At 42.1% G+C, this 23,265-nt stretch overlaps 1 protein-coding gene across 1 annotated transcript in view; it reads right to left on the reverse strand.

Moving 5' to 3' along the window:
- The window catches only part of UBAC2 (UBA domain containing 2), a 199,738-nt gene that overhangs the window by 24,943 nt on the left and 151,530 nt on the right, over window positions 1–23,265 (reverse strand). Inside the window, exon 9 of the mRNA XM_025208617.1 lies at window positions 16,112–16,357. Within this exon, the coding sequence (XP_025064402.1) occupies window positions 16,112–16,357 (246 nt within the window). The remainder of the gene's footprint in view (window positions 1–16,111; window positions 16,358–23,265) is intronic.

Genomic DNA, 23,265 nt, shown 5'->3' on the forward strand with positions numbered 1-23,265 from the left:
TTAAAGTTCCTCCATAAACTGGCTGAAGCTCCCTGGAAATGGAGATCTACAAGGGAAAAGGCTTTGTGTTTGTGAGGATTGCCACTGTGATGGGCCTGAGCAAGATTCAAAATAACCTGTGGAGTTCAGACTGTTCTCACCTTGGGTGATTAAATAGATGTTACCAAATGAAGCAGATAAGATGAGTCAAGATGTGTCCCAGCATAGTTTATCCACTTCATTTGGTGAAAAAGACATTGCCCTGGGGTACCCCACTGCTCACATCTCGCCAGGTCAAGTATGACCTGTCCACCACTACTTGGGTCCTCATTCCTCCCTTTCTTAAAAATGGGGACCACATTAGATAGTTTCCAATCCCCCAGCACCTGGCCAGACGACCACGAATCCTCATACAGCCGGGCCACAGGCTCCGCGATGACCCCTGCCAGCTCCCTCAACACCCTTGGGTGGAGGGCATCTGGACCTGCAGATTGAAAAATGTCCAGCCCTTCCAGAAGATCCCTAACTACATCTGCGCTGACCCAAGGCCTGACAGAGCTATCCCCAAAACTGTCCCTACCTCTGGCAGGAGGGATATCCTGATCCCTGTTCAAGAAAAGAGAGGCAAAGAAACTGTTAAAAATATCGGCTCTCTCATCTGTAATAGCCACAAGGTTACCATTTGAGTCTTGCAGGGGCCCTACATTGCCTGGTGCCCTCTTCTTGCTCCCAATGTATTGAAAAAGGTCTTTTTGTTGTTCTTAATCCTGGATGCTAACCTGAGTTCCATCTCTACCTTGGCCTTCCTAATAGCCCTCCTACACTCACAGGCCGAGGACAAGTACACCTCCTTAGTGATAGCCCCTCCCTACCACACACTGCACACCACCCTTTTAGTCCTCAGGCTTTCCTGAATGCCCTTGCTGAGCCATGGGGGTTTCTGAGCACTCTTACCCCCCTTGCTTCTCTCAGGGACTGTTACTCTTCGGGCCTGGAGGATCGCCTCCTTAAGGTACGACCATCCCTCATGGACTCCCATCTCCTCTACCTTCTGGGCCCTCGGTGCCTCCTCCCCCACTAATCTCTGAAGCTCATTAAAGTTGGCCCTTCTGAAGTCAAGGGCTTTAGCCTTGCTATAAACCCTTGACACCCTGCGCTGGATAGTGAATTCCAGCAGGTGATGATCACTATTGTCCAGGCGGTCAAGGACCTGCAGGCCCCTCACCAGGTCCTCCCCAGTGGCCAGAACCAGGTCCAGCAAGGTGTTACCCCTAGTGGGGCTGTCCACTTCCTGGATAAGGTGAAGGTCCTGTAATACAGCCGGGAACCTATGCGAGCGATCAGACCTGGCTGTCTGCTCCTCCCAGCAAATGTCTGGGTAGTTTAGGTTACCCATGACAATGACATCCCTTGACCTAACCGCCTCCATAAGCTGACCGGAGAAGTCCCGGTCCAGCTCTTCCCCCTGGTTGGGTGGTCTGTAGTAGACACCCACTGTAAGGTCCCTTTCGCCATGCCCGCCTTGTAGTTTGACCCATAGTGTCTCTGCCTGACCCTCCTCTAACCCGAAGCTAATCCTTGATGATGTGAGTTGCTATTTGACATACAGCATGACCCCACCGCCTTTCCTCTCTGCCCTGTCCCTTCTGTATAGGGTGTATCCCTGAATGCCCACTGCCCAGGCATGGGTAGGGTCCCACCAGGTTTCTGTGAGCCCTACTAAGTCTGGATTCTTACTCAGACCAAGGGCTGAGGTGGTGGGGGTAAAAAGCAGCTAGTTGTGATCTACTACACTGCTACAGCAACTAATTAATACTTTCTTTGACCTTTTGCCACTCTTCCTGAGTAATGAATGTTATTTCTTCTTTCAACAGAAACTCTAGATGGTCTACCACAAAAACGGCCAATCTGTGGCATGCATGCCACAACTGACACAGGCAGCCTCTGCATGTGGCACGTACCAGAGAAGGGAGGGGGCAGGTAGCACAATGGTAGATAGAGAAGAAGCAGACGGGGCAGGGTAAGGGGAACAGAGTGGCACTCAAGGAGGGCGTGGAGTTAATTTGTGGTGCACCTGTCAAAAAAGGTTGGCCCCCACCAGTCTATAAGATGTGCTAGCAATGAATGGCAACAACTTCTACCTTGATACCTGATAATGCCTTTCCACCAAGAGATATGGATGGAGTCATGAAGTTTCTGAAAAACTGAGCTACATACTTGGAGGTTCTCTTCCAAATGCCTGGAATGCAACCTGATGTTTCTGTCAAAGACTATTGCAAAAAATTCTTCAGAGGCTGTGTAGCTGACGGGGCTGACACAGAGTCAATTGGTGGGTGTGATCCAATGCACTGGCATGGACGGGTCCCACATGCTGGTCTGACTCTACGTGTTGTATAGTCCAGCCCTGTGTGCTGCCCTGACTGCATACTGGAACCAGGCGCAGCCAGACCCCATGTGTGATCCAGCCCACAGGGCTCCCAGCTGATCTAGAAATTTGGCAGCAAGGGAGCTGCAGCAATTAATGCTGCCACTGCTCCCATGTTGCCAAATGTCCAGACCTGCAAGGAGCCCTATGGGCCAGATGACATGGCCTTGCGAACCAGATTGAGCCCACAGGCTGAGCATCAGTGTGCTACAGTATAAACCAGGGCCCCTCCTATCAGGAATGAAGCAGTCCTCCATACAGCGCTTAAGTGGCCAACAATCCAATGACCTAAGTTTGGAAGAGAGTTGCAGAAGAAAAAACATCTTTCCCTTCCAAAACATCACACTGAGAAATTTTATAGCATCTTAACATACACCACTCATCTATAGCAGGTTGCTGCAAGTCAGCTACTGTTTTGGCCTATTACCAGAAACACAAAAAACAGAGAGAAAGAACAGAGTCCACAAACCAGCAGGAGGTTCACAATCACAGCCGGAAAAGGGTTACTGAAACACAAACACACAGACTCTATGTCACCTGGGACCTTGGCAGGTAGCCAGAAATTACTACTGAGCAATATAGTAGCTAGGCTCTGAGCAATATAGTAGCTAGGCTCTTAGTAAAGAAACAAGTGACTCAGGGAAGGGTGTGAGAACTGCAGTATGACATGTTTTCAACTGACAGCTGCAGTGGGAAACACTACTCATGACTTAACATAAGGTGTGGGTGAATTTGCAGCAGTACATGCAAATATCCAAAGAAGACTGGAATCAAAACCAACAAAACTAACAAAAGCTTTGCCCCCGAAGTCCGTCACCAAACAAATAGTTCTACAGATACAGGCACATGCATCTCTAATTTCTCTAACTTCTATTGAGTCAGGACCTGTAAAGTTTGCTGGGGTGATTGCTAGCTGCTGGAGCCCAGGCCACTCACGTGGTCTTGGATACAGTGCCACTTCACTGTTAACTTCCCAAACATAGACTCAACAATCATTCTGCAGTTGCTTAAAGTACAGTTAAAAATTAAGTGTGCCCCAAAGTTATAAGAGTATAGTTTATAAGCCATGATAGAGTTGGCAAGGCAGCGTCCCACAGAATGCAGGTAAGCATGATATCTTATCAGCAATGTCATTTTGGGAAAATGGTATTATGACCCTTTGCTTTGGCTTCTGGATTTCTGGTATTGTTGACACTTATCTCCTGACCCTTCACCCCTTCCATGCTTGGGTTGTATCCGTGACAGTATGCTTCAATTTCTGGTCCCCATTCTACTGACCTAAGACATTTGGGCTGTGCCAAGGAAAAGTTCCCATAACTGATCCATGGTAACCATACTCCATATCTCAAAATAAGTAATCGTTGCTTAGAACTGCAAGGAGTTGAAATCCTGACTGTCCAACTCAGTGGAATCACAATTACTTCAGCCTATAAAATCATCTAACATAAATTTCACTTTTATCGATACACCAGGGATTATTCAGAATAAGCCACAGGTGATCATTGGTGACTTTAACAGTCACAGCATGCAATGAGGCTACAATGAGATCAATGAAGATGGTGAAGCAGTAGAAGCTGGCTCAGATGCCTACCGACTAAGTTTGATTCATGACTCACAGCTACCTAAATCATTCAACAGTGGCCACGGGAAAAGAGGATATAACCCAGGCCTTATATTCATCAGCAACACCACCACTGGGTTAAGTAATAAAATGGTATTAGAACCCATCCCACACTCCCATCATCAATAAATTGGCATTCAGATCAAAGCCGCAGTAACACCTAAACAGTGCCATCCCACTGACATTTCAACCTTAAAAAGGCAAACTAGAAAGGTTTTTCAGAATACCTCAATAAAACAGTCAAAACCATCAAAGCATTGTCTGAGCACTACAACCTATTCATAAAAGCTGTACAGAAACTTGCAAGGAAGAACATCTCGTGGGGCTGCTGCAAGAATTACATCCAAGGTCTCACTCCACAAACCACTGGCTTATATGAAGACTACAGGTAACCTTTTTCTGCAAACACCATCACTACAGGAAAGAAGCTCATGTTAGCCATCACAGAAGAACACAGAAAATCTTGACAGACTCTGAGTCAACTGATATTATGCATAATAGTAAAAAGGCATGGGTAACAACACATAAACTAAGCAATGACCCATGAAAGGTTGATCAGATCATAATGTCATCACTAACTAAATTGCTCATTGGATGCTTCTCAATGGAAAAATCCCCCAAACCAAGAACAAACAAACAAACAAACAAACAAACAGAAAAACAACCTCAGACTGGAAAAGTACAAGCATTTACAAGCCCCTTCTCAATGACAAAGTTGAATGCTGATATTAACACACTGAAAGCTGCCAGCCTTGACAACATACCAAACAAATGAAGCAATCTGGACCCCAGACTCAAGAGTGGCTCCTCTGCCTATAAAACTCATGCACAGCCAGTCAAAAACATCCCAAGATATGGCAACATGCTCAGGCAGTGGCACTTCTAAAGCCAAGGAAAGAGGACTGAAGCTCTTTGAGTCAGATGGATCTCTTTCTGTTGTGCCACACATACAAATTGTAAAAATGACTGACACTGAACTGGCCTGTCTCAGATGTGGATAAACACCTAATCCTTGAACAGGGCAGCTTTTGCTCTGGAAAAATCAACAATGAGCCAGCTGTTCACCCTAATTCAACATAATGAGGATGGTTTTGAAAGTGGTCAAATCACTGGAGCTGTGTTTGTCAACCTAAGAGCTGCCTATGCTACAGCTAACCACTGATGACTCCTCCACAAAACCCCAGAAATGACAAAAATCACCTTACAGAGCTGACACGAGCCCTGCTAGAAAACTGACATTTTTCTGTGAAACTAGATGGCAAGCAAAGGAGATGGAGGTGACAGATTAATGGCCTCCTCCATGGAAGTGTATCTACCCTGCCGTTATATAACATCTATATGAATGACCAACCATCAATTTGGAAACAAAACGTTTAATCTGTGCTGATAACCTGTATATAAACAACTCAAAACACTGACTTTGGCCATGTCGAAAAATCCCTAAGATGCACTAATTAGCCTAACCTTGTACTATGTTGAAAACCAATTATGTGCCAATCCAGAGAAAACACAAGTATGTGCCTTCTATCTGAAAAACCATGAAACTAACTACTAGCTAACATTATATGGTCTGGGACCCCACTATCCCACTGTCCTAATCTAGTTTACCTTGGGGTCACCCTCGATTGAACCCTCATGAAGACAAAAGATGAGCACTTGTAACACCGTTCTATATAAGCTCACAAACTCAAAATGGGGAAGTAGCCCCTCAGCTTCTCCTCGGTTTAGTATGTATGCCCTGTATAGGAAAGATCCACACATGCTAAGCACCTTGACCCCATTCTGAATAATAGCTGCCAATGCATCACAGGATGTCTGAAGCCTACCAGCCTAAACAGTGTATACCTGCTGGTTGGCATCGCTCTGCCTGACATCAGAAGAGCAGTGGCCAGCAGGGCAGAATGATTTGGACAAACTGAAGATGTGAGACACCCACTGTACAACCATCCCGTAGCACACAAATATATGAAGTCACGCAAGAGCTTCCTCATCAGCATCCAACCTGTTGATACCAGACCCAGGGAGACATGACCACAGATGTGGAACGAGAGGCTAACTACCTGATAGTGAAACATTGGACATTCCAGCAGCCAAGCCATTACCAGTAGGGGCTGATGAACCATGGCAAAGGTGGCAATGTCTCAACCACCTACATAATGGAGTTGGACATTCCAAGGAACTACTGAAAAAGTGGGACTATACCACTGGTTCAACCATCTGTGAGTGCAGCACAGAGCCTCAGACTATACAACACTTGCTGCAATGCCCACTGCTCAAAGGCACACATACAATGAAAGATCTTGCAAAGTACAATAAATAAGCACAAGCATGTGTAACAAAATGGTCAAATGTGATGCAGACACACAAAAGGAAGAAGACTGCAAGGAGTATTCTGGATGACTAACACACATGCCTTTCTGACCATGGGGATGTACAAGTAGCATGAAGTCAACTTCCTAGAAGGGTTTCATTGTGTGAAATGCAAAGGAGACATGGGATACATGCAGTGACAAGGCTTGTGTTTCAGCACAAATGGTGCGAATATATTATGTGCATTTCAATGGATGAAGTATTTGCACCAGGACTTATAAAGTAGCTGCAGATGGAACTCTGAGTGCAAGTTACACTAAATCATCAGCTCAAGTGTGAGCTTTTAATGCAGTTGTAATGCTTAATATTTGAGATTTTGCATCCAATTGACTACTGTAGGCTGCATGCCTTCAATGAAAGGGGAAAGTAACATTTCAATTAATTCTTCAAAACATTTCCCTTTCCTTCCAGCACCACTACGGTTTTGCCTGGATTCAAATGTGTCAGCTGCTCTTCATCCAAGAATTTATTTCTATAGGCATTCTGATATCTTAGCAATGGTAGTGGCAGATACAGTTAAAAGTCACTGGTAGGCTCATGGTAGCTGAATCCATGGCATCTCACTGTCTATCCCACTGGTCTTGTGTAGATATTGAAGAGATACGCTTTTGAATCCCTTGCAGGACCCTCCAGGTAAGATCCTTTCAAGAGAAGGAGCTGTTGTTCATCACAACCCTCTGAGTTTCTCTGGAGAAGAATGATTCAGTTTATCTTGGGCTGCCATTTACTCCTGCTATGCCATATAGGTAGATATGGCAGCTGTATTTTGGGGTTTCACAATATCAAATGCTGCAGAGGTCCTTGCCTGGGTCCTTGGACATAAGAATCTTTTAATGACACTTTAAGAACTGTCTTGTCATTGTCTAGTGATCTGAATACTGATTGTAAAACATCCAGGATGTTGGCTAATGTCATGTTGTTGTAAGTTGGTGGTTGGTAGCTCGTTTCTATTCTCTTGTAAATGAAACCTGTTCTTTCAACGAAAGTTAGCAGAGGTCAAGAAGAAATGAGAAATCCAGGTTCTAAAATAATCATTATGATCTGAGGAAAATAAAATTCCTGTAACACTACAAAGAAATTGGAAGGACATTAAATGTGTACGATGATTGTCTTGAGCATACATAGAGCCTGTAAATGATGCAGCAAAAGACTGTATTAGATTTGCAGCTCAGGAATAAATTTTCCTTTCAAGCCACAAACAGTAGTAAGCTTTGTTATCTTACACGTAGTGCTCTTTTTTTTATATCACAGAGCCAATATATGATCTCACATGATTGGCAGTCTCTGCTCAAGAGAGATATACGAGTAGAATGACAAGGGCATTTTAGATTGGAATTGTGATGCCCTGTCAGAATTGCCTAGAGAAACTTTCACGGAGCTTGTGTGTACACGGCACTTTTAGCTTCTAAATATTAGTATACCAAATTCTGACATTTTTCAGAAAAGTCACAAAATACCTAAGTGGGAGCAAGTGGAAAAATACAGATAACATCAACACTGTGCACAAAAATCATATTAATCATCAGTCTGCCATATGCAAGAAGCACGTTTTTTTAGGAAATATCTTTTATGGCACCTATTTGCAAATGAGGAGGAAATGCTAAACAAGCTTTTGGGCAATGTTTTCAAGCTGCAGGCCAGAATAATCCAGCTCTGGACTGATGCAGGTGGGCTTTGGTGACACATCAGCAGTTGGGGTGGGGTGGGGTGGGGTGGGGGAGAAGGAAGCGGGAGGTGGGGCTTTCCCTGCGTTTCCCACAAAGCCACACAGCTGGGAGCTGCCCCTGCTTCTCCCAGCCCCTGCCTGCAGTGCAAGCAGCAGCAGCTTCTAGGTCTCTGGTCCCAGCACAGCAATGTTCCAGTTAAGAGCTGCATTTGCACTGCCCTCCCAGCCTGCGGCTGTGCAGGTCATTTCCAATGTCTCCACAGACCTTATCTTGCCAACCCCTGGCATAAAGCATCACTTGCTTCTTTGCACATTCCTGCATTATGATGGCTACAAAAACATTCCAATGCTAATATATAATATCATACTCTGGATCAAAACAGAAAATCACCTGGATATAAGAAGAATGTCTAGTTACTGTGTACCACTGATAGCAGTTCCTGAATGCAAGCAAACTGCAGTAGGATAATCTCATGATCAGACACTGAAAAAAGTCATCTCAAGCCTCAATTGGAGGGTATCTGATAAGACTGACAAGGGTTAGTTTCAGGTAGGCAAGTGGAAATGCTGCAGAACAATGACAGTGGTGATCTTCCCTTAAGTGCCACTGGTAATAAAAGCAAATATCACAAAATGACAAGAAAGAACAAAATTGGTCTTATTTTCTTTTTCTGAGAATATGATAGGGAAAAAGAGGAAACATGAGTTATGAACAACTCAAGAAAAGTAATCAGAGAGGCAGGTGAACTCTCAAGAACTGATATGTACACAACTAGTTAGTCTGCTGGAAGCTAAGAACCAGAAAAGAAATCATATTTTAGGACCAGAAGAGACTCAAATGGAGGAGCTAAATCACTAATAGGGACAGTCAAAGTTCAGGGTGACAAACCGGGAGACCTTGGAGACAACTTCCTGGAGTGTGGAAAGAGGATGACAAAAGCAGCAACTGATCCTTGTCCAGACAAAGTTTAACATTTCAGTAGATGTACCGAAATTTGAGAAAGAAAAGCCATACCTAGAAGCCAAGCAACTCACAGACTGTCTGAAACAGTGATCACACCAAGAAAAGCAGAAACAGATTGAATTGAAAAAATGTGCCAGCAGCATGTTTATCAGGTGGTTGGAAACAGATTCCCTATATCTGGATCCTAAAGGGCATATATTTTAAACTGTTAACCTTATGAGAGTAACAGAGAAGATACAAATGATTTTAAATGGGTTTGCATTAATTGCAATTTGCATAGCTTCAGTCATAAGGATACGGTATGGGAGGACAGATATGGGTATAACACCTGTTACTTACTAATTGGGAATGCTTTCACCCACATTCATGAGAAGGAGTATGTGGAACAAGTCCTGCTGTAAACATTTAACTTGAAACCCAATGTATACAAATGCTGAAGGAAAGAATAATCAAAGATATGGTAGCGAACAGAAAATGGGAAACATACAATGTGGTTTGATTCAAGGAAGATTGTGTGTCAGTCAAATTTAATACAATAAAGTAACAGTCTACTTGGATAAGGGCAATGCAATGGACTTAATCTATCCAGTTTTAAACAAAACTTTTGAGATTGTGCCTCATGGGAAATTGTTGTCCAGACTGACTTCTACCTATTTGAATAAACAGGTGAAAAATGCCTGTTAGCTAATCTCATGTTTTCACATTTTGATTAAAATGATGACTATTAGAATCAAGCACAGAACAGGCCAGGCATGCCAATCTCAGTGGTATATCCACAACTTTTATATTTAGCAACCTTGGAGTAGTAAAGCCTCTTTATAGAAAGAAAGTGGTATTAGAAGAGAAAAAAATCATATGGGAAGATGTTGTCCATAGTGAGCTATAACAGGGTAGAATTGTGAAGGAGAAAATGAGGAAGTTTAAAAATAAGCAAAGCAAGTGCACCTGGAAGAAGCTGGCAAGGGCATGAGACACATGAATGATGCCTGAAGTGGGCATAAGGAAAGCTAGAATGTGGACAAGATATTTGCTTCTGTGGGGCTTAGGTCTGCTTTCAGAAATTATGCAGAGAATAAAACAGCAGTACTTCATAATATCCTCATGGTGCTGGGAAGAAATGAAAGCATTAAATACCAAAAGGGTTGTAGGGCTTATATGGATGAATGGTAGTCTTTTCCACAGTAGCTGAAGAAATAAGGAATAGGAAAACTAGTAGGCTAGTCACATTTGTATTATTTATTTTCAAAGAGGACTCTGTATAGTATAAAGTCTATTTTAATCTTTCTGAATTTGGGTTGGGGAAAAAAAGTAAAAGCATTTTTCATGCATTACGCAAATTCACCAATGGCTGGTATTACCAAGGGACAAAAACACAAACAGAAGTTGCTGCACTGTACTTATAGAGGAAATAAGTGCCTAGCAATCAGCACAAATGTTAAATACTGTATCCATAGTAACTAGATGATTACTTTTGTCTTGGTTTCATCTAATCACCCCACAGTATCCAAGAGAAATAACACAAGATAAAAACCCATTTCAAACAACCAAAGTATAGGTAGCCTTCATTATGCAGATAGCAGAATCAATCACTATTTATCTAATAATTAACAATTATTACTTTGTAACCCTACTTACGATTTGAGCTCAAATCCTACTGTGGATCCAGTTTACTGCTCCAAATACGTAAGTCCCCACCAATGTAAAGCCTCTTCTAGTAGTTTCATTTCACCCCATGGTAATCTGATTTGAGGCCTGACAAGCTAGAGAAAGGCAAGGGAAATGGATGTTTTCATGGAATGAATGGCCAGTGAAAATAATTGTTTCTATGGAAAAATGCTACAAGAAAATCCTGCTTTGGAAAACGTGATCAAAGAAGCCACTGAAGAGTACAGGAGAATAGTATAAGGATTTAAGAAAATCCTTTCCATTTACATTCCAGTACATTGGCATACTACAAGTATTTTGCCAGACTTTTTTTCCAATTTCTTCTGCTATGCTGTTCTCCCTTTATAGTTCCTCCAGTCTAGTTTCCAATGTTTTGGTCTCTCTTTTCTCTTATATTTTTCTTCAGAAGTATTTAATTGTGGCCTTCAGGTGATTATTCTTTAGTCTTTATTCTCACTTTATTACCCTGTTTGCTATATTTGCTGTGGTAAATTTTCTCTTTGCCTTCAGGTTATTATCATTTGAGATGTCATACTGAAAGAAAAAAGACTTGAAAGTTGAGTTCCCTCTTAAATCTTCTCCTAAATGTTAAGAACAGAACTTGAAGCTCTTCTCCCATCTAAGTTGCAGTCATCTTGTGTTGGCTGTCTCCCAACTTGTCAGGTTCCTAATCTTTTGAATTTCTTATAGAGACTGAAGGGTAGATCTGCTAGGAAAGTGACTATCAAAACCGGTGACTGCTTAATGGCTAGATCACAGAGCTGCCTGCTCAAATGGTAAAGGGAATACAGGGTGCATAAGAAAACTTCCTTAAACCTATTACATTGGTTCACTTTCCCTCTATTTCATGAACTCAGAGAGAAGCAGACAACACAGAATGCTGTATACCCACCCAGGTTTTCTGTTTGCCACGGAACAACATGGATTTTCCGCTTTCAAGGAGAAAAATGTGGGAACTATGCGTTTCTCCTTGCAGGCTGGCAGAGTCCCAGCTTACAAAGCACTGCTTGGGCCTAGGGGGAGCTGGACACAGGGGGCAGGGGGTGCCATGTGCATGTGCACACGTGGCAGTCAGGCAGTGCAGTGGAGAGCAACTCCTGCAGTTCCCTTCAGGTAAGTCTATGAGGGGGCGGCAAACACAGACGTGGGAGGGCACAGGCAATGTGGCAGGGGGGGAGGGGGGGCACGTGATGCAGCAAGGAAGTGGGGAGGGCACAGGCCATGCATGTGGAGTGGGGGGTGGGGATCACATGCCCTCCCCACCCCCCCCCAGGTTTCTGCAGCCAAGCCCAGTCGGGTGCTGGGCTGAATCCTGGCCAGACCAGCTCTGAACAGGAGCCACCTCCAGAGCCCAGGGGGCAGGACCTAGCATGGGAGGGAGCACAGGACTGGCATGGTTGCCAAGGTGAGGCACCCCCTACCCACCCTGCAGCAGCAGGGGGTACAACTCTGTGCTGCCACCACACCTTACCTTAACGGCCATGGCAGCAATGCCCTCCCATGCCAGGTCCTGCCCACTGGGTTGTGGAGGTGGCTCTTGCTTGGAGCTGGTCCAGCCCCGTTGCAGCCCCACACCCTGTTATGGGTGCCGAAATTGGGGAGGGGCACATGCTCCCCGATGTGTTGTCTGTGCCCACACCCTCACACCCACCCCCTTCCTCACAGACTGGGGGTCTGTGGCCAGGGATGGTGAGGGCAGCAGGTTGGGAGTGAGGGAGCACTAGCAGGGCTGTGGGTTGGGAGTGAGGAGCAGTGGCAATGCCAGGGGGTATAGGTCATGAAGGAGGGGCTCTGGAAGGGTCAGGGGACTGTGGCTTGGGAATGAGAGGCAATGGCAAGGGTAGGGGCATGGCACCAGCATATATGGGCTGCTAAGTGCCACAACACAGGGGGGGAGGTGGGGAGACAGCCACAGCTGGACCCATGTCCTGGTGAGTGAAGGGGATAGGTGAAGCTCTGATTTTCCATGATTAAAAAAAACACACAAAAATCAAAAGTCAAAATATAGTGGTATTTAGAATTAATTTTATTATGATTGAGCACTGGTAGGCTTCCAAGTGCATTAAAACTGTAAGTATATCAATAAAACATTGTGTTCAACTGATACCTATATATAGTGGCGTTTCATGTTAATCGTGGAAAAAAGCAGATTTTGGGTTTTTAAAATCAGAGAATTTTGGGTTTTATAAGAGAAGTTGGGACTTTTAAACAGAGAAAACCAGGATCCCTGTTAATAAGGCAGTGAGTGCAGTCTTTTGCTAGGCTATTGGTTTATGTTTCACTTGTATTATGAGGTGTTAAGCTCAATGCCTTAATGCCTTCAATTAAATAAAGTGCTTCAGTAACATGGTAATGTAAGTTGTACTGGAGCTTGATACTAGTAACGTATGGCTCTTTTATCAATTATTTTTAAACCTTTTCAGAATCTATTTTTGGCATGCACTGAATTATACAATGCTATAGATAGCTACAATACTATTTATCTAATCGTTCAAAATAATTACTTTGTAACACTGCTGATGATTTGAGCTCAAATCCTACTGTGGACTCAGTTCACTGCTCCAAATGCATAAGTCCCCACTAAAGTAAAACCTCTTCTAGTAATTTCATTTTACCTCATGGTAATCTGATTTGATCAATACATTCAATCTGATGTAATCGATACATCCTTTGATTAAAGAAAATAGTTCTTAGGAGGAGGATACTCAGGGAAGATAAAAATCTCAGTTTTTATCTGAGGGAAGAGGGAAAAGTTAACCTTTTTTTCTCCTATTATTTGGAATTTTTTAAGGCATTCTGGAGTATTTGAGTCTTTCATTCCTCCTTCACAAGCCTACCTGCCCACAGCAGTTTGCAGCCTAACTGCCACTTTCAATTCAACAGCTATATTTGGAGTACTGAAGTTTCCAGTTTAGTTTTTACAGTAAAAGTAGGTTACAATTGTCATAACCCAATGATTTTTAGTGCCTCGGCACAGTGGAATTTTCCTGCCACATTGGAGCTTCTTTGCACGGTGGAATTTTCTGCTGCAGAGAGGAAACCCCGGTGCAAAAAAGTTCCTGCCATTTGTATGTAAATTTGCACCCCATTATTGGCTGATTCTAAATTATTCCTACTTAACGACTAGTAATTGGCTCGCTAGCCGTATAAAAATCCGCGCGACTTCCGCCCAAGTCGGAGAACTTTGAGCACGCTGCAGAGTGACTTTAAAGAATTCCTGACTCGTGGCAGAGCGAATCAGTAGCCTGATCAACTACCGATTTTCCTCCCTGTCGCCGAGCGCTTATCCCCGATGTACCCTTCCCCTGCATGCCCAGTTCGTCTGTGGACTCACTGGCTCGGTTTCTTGCCAGTTGGAGCAACTCGTTGCAACTACGCAAGCAGCCTTTACAGCCTGCGTCGCGGCCACCAGCGGCGTAAGTAAAAACTATTTTTGCAACCAATACGCTATCTCGCCTCTCCATCCACCAGCCCACCTGACGTTCGCTTAATTAACCAGCGTTTCCCTCGGTCGGCTCTACCCGGCCGAGACAACAATGACTGGTAGAAAGGCAGAGGGAAGACATATTTTCACTCCTGAAGCTGCACAATGATGAACTATTTAAAAATCTTTAAGGGAAGCAAATTAAAGGTGAACAGGACTATGTTGTCACAAAGATAATACCAGTAATGTCCACTGGTACATACTTAAATTGCTAGTCCACACTGAAGCCTGTGCTGTCATATCTTCACTTCTGCTAGCAGATTAATACTACCTTGGGTATGCCTACCCCTGTTACAGTCACACCATTATTTGCTTTACAGACATACCTTGACTAACAGAGTATGCCAAAGCATGGCTAAAAATTAAATAGAGTTAAAATGCAATACAGATCTGGTTCCAGATTTTCATTCAGTTTTATTGTTAAACTATAGAAAGCAGATAATTATATGGAACAGTTTCAGGTCCAAATTCTTTTTTAGACTGTTAATACCTGCATCTAAGGCAGCGATTCTCAACTGGGGTGACACGAGATACTTTTATGGATGTCATGGAGTGCCACACACTGTTAGTACTGTTGGGTGTGCAAACACCTATGGCATTTATAGATGTGGTCTAGGAGGCTGGGGCGGGAGGGGTACTTTAATTAATACAGTTCCAAGAGCTGTGCTAATTAAAGTGCCTGGAACATCACATGTATAGAAAAATAGTACAAATAGCGGTAGAAATAGCTGAAAAACAACAATAGTACAAATAGCTGAAAAACAGCAGTGGGACATGTTGAACTAAAAGCTCGTCGAACGAGCTTTAGTTTAAAGTTCCCCGCTGCCATTTTTCAGTGCAGGGATGCTGATACATGTGACACTGGAGTCTGTTGGAGCACAGCAATAACCACGCTCCAGCAGACATGATTAATCAAGTCTGTGCCGACACACTGTAATTACAGTGTGTTGGAGCAGCCTCCCTGCACATGTACAGGAGCCCCTAGGCATAATTCACAAGATAAACCCTGAGATCTGGAATAAGAATCTATAGTATCAAAAACATTCTGGTGTGTTATGGTCTTTCTGAGTTCTTTGCTATAGAAGAATTGCTCTATTATTTTTCTTCAGTCAAAAAAGGAGTGAAAGCTAAGAGCTTGCATTTTTCAACAGATGCCTTGAGCCTAAAAAGACTGAGAACCACTGATCTACAGTTTAAAAAACAAACAAACAGAGATCAGTTGATTCATTTTACTGTCTTACAATGCCAAGTATGCTCACACCTGCACCTGTCCATTCCATCAAAACAGAAAAATAAAAGAGGCTCTAGTAGTCTAATCAAAAGGAAAATAAAATATACAAAAATGAAAAGCAGTAACAAGAAAGCATTGTGGTCGGCTTCTATATGGAAGAGACAGAAAGAAAGGTTTTTGCACTTTCATAAAGAAACCTCTGTTAAAAAAAAAAAGAGTGAAAAATGCCTACTTTTTCCCATCAAAAATATTATAATTATCAAACAACACACTTCATTTTCATACTCTCTGAAGAGCCAGCATAATCTGGAGCATTAGGACATCCTAAATTTAAATAAAGTTGAGTTGAACTGTGGTTCTATTGCTGATCCCGCACCTTGCTAAATCATTTAACTTCTCAGCCTGAGTCTGATCGTAGTAAAAAAAAAATGAAACACCTCCTCACCTCATCTACTTATAGGTGGTTATAAGGTTTAGTTCATATCTTGTAACATGTTTTAAACATAAAAAGCCTGATATCCATGATCACTACTGTTAAAGCAGTCTATGAGAATGTAATCATATAATTCCAACAGAGAAACATTAAATACCAGCAATAACTATACTTTATTTAATATACGGGGACAAGAAATTATGATTAAGCAATAAAGGCATAATATCCATTACTCAATAGTCATACTCCTTATGACAGATCATTTATCTATACCTGCTGTTGTCTTTGCCGTCTCATCTGTGCAAACTGAGACAGCATTATCTGACGATCCAGTAATTCCATTCTCTGCTGTCTCTGGATGTCCACTGTTGCTCCCATTCCTACTCGAATCTCACTGGATGGTTCCGCAGTTGAGAAAATTGGTTCAAGAGTCCAAGAAAATATCTTTGCTACCCAACTGGGTATACAAATTACTCGATGAACTTTTAACACGCTACTGTTGTAGCAGATCCCAGAAATCTGGAAAAAAAAATATTAAGAGGGAAATAAAAACAAAGCATTTTTAACTGGCTATCAAATGAAGTTACTCCCTCATTTCTTAACACAAACTTCTTCTGGCATATACAACCAGAGTCTTTGGGACAGAATCAAGGAAACAGCAAGGGATTTCTTTGCCAGCTATGATTTTTTAAAGTATTTCAATTACATTATTTGTAGTTCAGATACATTTCTAGTTTCTTAGCTTCAGAGTCAAGCCAAATTTATCATTAAATAGAGTGACTTAACTATAGGCAAAATCTGAATGAATGAAAAATAAAAGCTTTCTATTTCTGGTTGTAATAGTAAGGGCTTTGCTAAATGCTAATAGCAAGAGTTTTGTATGCTGACTCCATAGTAGGCCGGCGAAACAGCATGTAGCTTCTTGCCCTGTGAGCGTGACCGAACCATGAACCTAGATAGTAGAATGTTGTAATACAGTGGAATGTGGGAAAGGTGTGTTGGATCACGACTCATCCCCAAATTCTTAGCTTGAGATAACCAAATCCCTAGTTCGAGATAACGTTATTTACTCCAGACTATATAAGCTGTACATTCTTAAGTTACGATGGGTTCCTCCACTCTGGTAAAGAGTTCTGACTTGTGCGGAGCCCTGGCGCAGGCTATCGCATCCCCGGGATTGGGACACTCCGGGGCCAGGGGAACTATGTGGGGTGGTGGCTGCCACCTACAGCCGATGTGAAGTGACCATCCTCTCTGCTCTGTCCTATTACCTGCCTCTGCGAGTATCCTTAAATAAAGCTTTGCAAGGGTGAAAACAACCGTGAGTACATCCTTTGTTCAAGCATGGGGAATCTTCTGAACCCAGTAGTTCATTCTAAGACACTGGTGAAACAAATAATTTTCCATTCCACAAGCAATTAGCCATAAGAATGCCATAAGAAAAAAGCACAAGTAAAGAAGAAAACTGTATATATGACAATAGCAGTGCTTATGTAAAAGAAATAAAACCATCACTAAAGAAAAAAAACCACTCCATATTCAGGTAACCTTTAAATATCTATTAGAATTTCACTAACAGCTGCAAGAAAATGTAGAGATGTATTGATGCAAATAAACCAGGAGAAAGTATACAAATCAACTCAAACCAAGTTACTTTTTCTTCAAACCAATTACTCAAGTCAATCAATGAAAATGTACTGTTGTTCAGGTCAGAGAAAGTTCCCATTAATTATAATAATCACTTGTAATGAAAGGTTCAGAGTGGCTATGTTATGTATATAATATCTATATATGCCATATGTACAAGAACCCTAAATTAAAAATGACATGTCTAATCCAGCCGTTTGGGACTTTTTTTTACAATATTTTGCAGGAAACGGAAAAGAGAAACGAGGTGGGGAATAAACTGGGAGGACAATACAGGAGCTAGATAGGATAATTTCCTTATCAGTACAGTGGAGCTGTCCTTATCTAAACTTTCCTTTAACCAAAAAAAGGTTTTGATTTGATTCCAAAGAAAAGCAATCACTGTGATTTGAGTGGGGAGCTTCTACATTCAATCTAAGATATTTCTCCCATCTCAAATAAAAATACTTTAACAGGAGACTGACTGTAAACCTCCACCAGAAACTTGTCCATGTCAACTGGAGACTAGTCTATGGCTACAAACCAAGGACATAGGTTTGACATTTCCCATGACTCTCCAGAATATCTGGTAGGTACTATATTGAGTGTACATCCATATTTTGTCAAAAAAAAAAAAAAGTTACTGTGTCTTAAAACTGAACATTCTTAAACGAGGTCAGTGGATAAAAGAACAACATTTTTATTAGCCACAAAACAAAAAAACAAACCAAGTGAGGACAGGAAAATCTACGTGAAAATGAACATGTGACAAATCCTAGAGTGTGATTAAAAGTACTGGTGTTAACCACAAACAGAATCATGCATATGTCAGGTTCAAAGAGCAGAGAAACAGGAGTACCTGCACCTCTGGTATCTTAATTCTTGTTTGTTCCAGAAGACGTAGAGTCAATAAACAAGACTGGCAAGAACTGTCCTGATGAAAGTTTTACCATATTTTCCTTTGCAGTGCAGAAGTCACCTCAGCCTTTTTAGACCAGAGCCTATCAAGAGGAATCTTTATAAAGATAGTAAAGTATATAGTAGGGGAAACGCCAGGCAAGTGGAGGGCTGGTGAAAGAGGTACGTGATATCACTTTCAAGCCCGCAATACGTTGCTTAATAGTTATAACATGTAAGGGAAGAATTCTATTCAAAGCAACAAGACCACAGTTAAGCAACTTTGAAGTTATTCAAAAGCATAAATGCACAGAAGAATGTATGCAACTGAAAAAAGTTGTTTAAATGCACATGCTTTAAATTCCTCTAACCACTTCCGTATCTGTTGTTCTATTTGGTTTTTAGTGTCATCTTATGTCCCCTGTGATTTATTAGCATGGTAACAGACTAAAGTACACCGTCTATTAATACCACAGTCTGTCTTATGACATTTTCATGAAGTCTAATCGGAGGAAAAGTTTATCTATTTGCATATTTCCAAAAAAGCCTTTGAAGAGTGGAATTATATATAGTTAAATAGCTTGTGATTCAGTTAGGTTTAGAGTCATACGCACACTTTAACGTCAAGTATTTCCAAAGAACTTCCTCTTCAGCTAGGTCACACAAACTACCAGTTTAAAAAGAAGAGCTGAACAGACAGACATAGAAATGGTCAGTTACTTTATATTAATATTCAATGATCAAGATATAGGTATAGGTTTAATGTCAAATGCATTTAATTGTTAAAAGGCTATTCCCAAAAAGCTATGAATAGTCAGGCCCTTACAACTTAAAAAAAAAGCAAAGTCTCTGTGCAATAATTTTTTAGATAAATTCACTTCACTAAGAGTAAGAATTATGACATGTTTTGGATTTTAAGCTGAATGTATATATTCAGATTTAGTTTTTGAAGTTTGAACATAAAAATTGACAGGGTTTTCCAGCAGGATTAAACCCATCCAGGAGCAAACAACCCTTTGCATGTTACAAGGTTTCGGCACACACAAGTTTCTTATATTTATATTTTAACAGGTAGTCTTTAACGTAAATGCTTTCTGCTCTGCCAAAAAAGGTCAAAGCATTGTCCCCTTCAAAGCACTGCACCCTTAAGAAAAGGAAGCTGTGGTTTTTCTTGTTTGTTTGGTAAACCAAACAAAGAAGTTCTACAACAAACCACTGCAAGGTAGAAAAATACATATGGTTCTTTTATTAACTGAAACATTTAACATACAACAGTTTGCATGCAATTCATTAAGGTAAGGAAAACCAGGGGAAAAAGTAGGTAAATTGATGTGTTGACCTTTTAGTGGTTTGTGGACAAATAGATTCAAAGAGATTAAGACCAGACAATACTATTAGTTGATCTAGTCTGATCACTGGTATAACACAAGCAGATGTATTTCACCTTACATTAAGTCTAATAATTTGTTTGATTAAAGTATATCTTCTAGAAGGCTGTCCAGACACCAAGAGAAGAAAATCCACCATTTCCTTTGGTAGTTCAACAGTTAAATGACCAGACTTGTAAAAAAGGTTAGAATGTAGGTACAATTTGAATTTTTCTGGCTTCAATGCTAAATACTAGTTCTTATTAAACCTTTTTCTCCATTAGACACTTTTCTCCACTAGTACTAAGTATTTTCTCTTTGTAAAGGTACTTCCCATATTTACTTGAATATAAGACAACCCCCCAATAATTAGATTCTATATATGGAAAATGTATATATTTGTTATCATTTTCCAGGTATAGAATCTAATTATTGGAGGTTTATGTGGAATTTGTTCCCCTCCCACTGCTATAGCAGGGAAGGTAAATCTGGCGGGTCAGGTAGTCCACTTGCCCTTCCACCACTTTCCACCACAACTTTTCCCCTGCAGGCCTTTCCTTACTATCAGGCCCTGCTCTCCCTGAGCACATGGAAGTAACAAGCACATTTGAAACGATTGACCTAGAAAGAAACATACCAGCAGTATGCAGCTTTAGCTCAGGTACCCATAACACACTTTTAAGCAGTACTTCTTAAATATATAAAAAATATATATTTTATATATATAAATATAATATATATATAAATTTTATAATATATTAAAATCTACTTCTATATCTTTTCCAAGGCCAAATTAGTTCCAAATCCAATTGGGCAAAGCCTAAGAGTCAAGCTCTAAAATCTGACCAAACAGAGCTGAACTGTCAAGTCTGTATGGCTCTACCACCATCTTCCCTCCCAGAGCCATTCATGTTAGGCTTCAGATATATTCCCCAGATCTAAGCAGGCATCCTATGTGCAAGCCCAAAGCCTGGAGCTCTTAGGACTCAGGTGCCCCTTGTCTCCATTGATCTTAGCCAAAAGGCCATGAAGCCTTTAGCTATATAAGCTGTGTGTATATACATATATATTACTTCTCCTATGAATGACACTAGTACAAAGCCAAAAGGCTCATAGTTTACTGTACAGTTCACTGGGCTAGGCCCCAGCAAAGACAATAGCATTTAACATAACCATGACCCCACAGCTCAACAATGATCATTATATTTGTATACTCCAGATACCCACAACAAAGTATCCACATGCTAATAAGCTCCTCACCCAAGACTGGAACCAGGTGCTCTTGTCACAAGTCCTGGGATCCATGAAAAAATTATATGCAGATGAGTCTCAGGGCAAACTGGTCTGGCTCCACCTCATGGAGGGCAGGACCACACTAATCATATGTGATAGGTTGAGAGAGGGGTCAACAGAGGGATTCTGGGCAAGCTGTTTGGGGCCCCATTCAGTGATGTTGGCCAGACATTTAAGGCTGGTTAAAAACCAGGATGCAATGAAAATGGGAAAGAAAACTGCAGCTCAGCTGTGAAAGTGAAGAGGAAGTTGAAATGTATTCAATATAGTGGCTCACCATGACTTTTGAGAGTCAGTGCTGAGGGGGACTGAGCATAATGGGCACTACTACATATTTTATTCAGATGGGCTGCACTAATGAGTGAAAGGACTGGGAAAACTGGTGGGGGAGCTGGGTGAAGGGAGCAAGGAGGGTGAAGGGCATTGAGGTGGTCCTTTGCATAACTGACAGTTAAAGATGATGGTGACTGACAAGCAGGCATATTGTGTAGTTTTGTAACAGGAATGAGTTTTGTAACTGTAAAGGTATGTTTTGGACTGTCCAAGCTATTACAAGACAAGTTGGTAAAGGTATAAAGGGGAGCGGGGGTGTAGATGTATATTTTTTGCCAAAAAAAAAAAAATCAAAAAAAAAAAAAAAATCAGCATTTTTGGTACCAGGGAAGGATGTCAGAGCTTGCTCCAACCTCTTGCAGTGCTGGCCTGGTATTGCAGTACCTCTAGGCCCAGTGTTTGTTCCCTCCTGGGGAAGCATCTGCCCTTCTCAAGGACCATAAAAAGTCTCCCATCAGCATTTTTGGCACCAGAGGAGCAAGTTGTAGCTTCTTCTGGCCTCTCTGAGTGCTAGCCTGGTATCGCAGTACCTCCACACCAGTGCCTGTTCCCTCCTAGAGGAACAACTTCCTTTTTTCTAAGGGCTACACAAAAAAAGTTCCCATCAGTAACTGTGCCCCATATGGGCCATGCATTTTATAGCCATACTCAGTGTTGGCTTTACATGCTGATTTGGCAGCAGCTTAATGATAGGCAACATATTTAGCAAGGTTTGCTTGTATTTGAATGCAAGATAAATGGCTTTTCCCCACATGTTGACTGGGGGAAAACCTCTCTTATATTTGAGTAAACAATTCTTAAACATTTCCTTCCTTTCTTCCCAACCCTTATACTCACTGTTATTAAAAAACTTCCCAATCAACTGAACATGCTCTCTTTGGACTCTGTGACCACATTCACATATACAGGCACATGCAGTTTGTGGTGCCATAAACTGCATGCCTTGCACATTAAACTATGTGCCATACTGCTAATTTGTAGCACAGGGGCTAAATTTGCTACCAGGATTTCCCAGTAGCGAAAAAAAAGGGGGCCTGATAAAAAAAAAAAAAAAAAAAAGCCTGGCAAAGCATGAAAAAGTAGTGTGCATCCAGACAAACAGAGACAAGGGAGCAAGCCGCCCAGGGCTCCTGCCTGCCTGCTCCTCCACCTCCATGCACTTGCAGAGCCCCCGCCCTGATGCATCCTATAACCCAGCCAGCTATGGAGCAGCTAGCTGTGGCACAGTGTACTTTGAGATGGGGAGCATGCAGCCCATGGCTGGCTGCTCTCCTGTCTTCACATGCCTCAACAGCAGACCCACTCCTCCTCTTCCCCTGCGCTGAGTTTCCCCTGTCTCCACATGCCACTCCCTAGTTGGCTGGGTCACAGGGTGCCTCAGTGTGGGGGCTGCCTTCTGGTTAGCCCCACACTGAGGCACCCTGTACCCCCAGCCATTGTCTCTCCCCCTGCCCAGCAACACATACATCCTGGCCAGAAGCGAGGAATAGCTTGGCACAGCAGTTTGCCTGAAGCAGGACAACTTGTCTCTCACCAAAGCCCACGTGCAAGGGCTAGTGATGCGGCACAAAGTAGTACCACAAATTTATGTTGCTACTATTTGTGCCACTGCAAGCACACGCCTCTGGCTGTCTGGACCCATCAGTGGTACTCCTGCATTATCAGGTAGAATCACTACTGGAAGATCTGACTCAATCTGTCTGTACTATGAGGAATGAATGCACTGATTCTCTATATACTCAGTGCATTCCTAATCTGCATTTAAGACCATAAGTGGTAGATCTGGATTTCCTCTAAGGCAGTGGGGGTGAACCTTTGTAGCAGGTGTGATACAAATTAATTCTGTACCCTTCCCAAGTGACACTCTTTTTCCCTCCCTCTGCCCAATCTGTTGCTCAGCTTTCTGCTTCT

The sequence above is a fragment of the Alligator sinensis genome, unplaced genomic scaffold (assembly GCF_000455745.1).
Source record: "Alligator sinensis unplaced genomic scaffold, ASM45574v1 scaffold744_1, whole genome shotgun sequence".
Classification (NCBI taxonomy): Eukaryota; Metazoa; Chordata; order Crocodylia; family Alligatoridae; genus Alligator; species Alligator sinensis.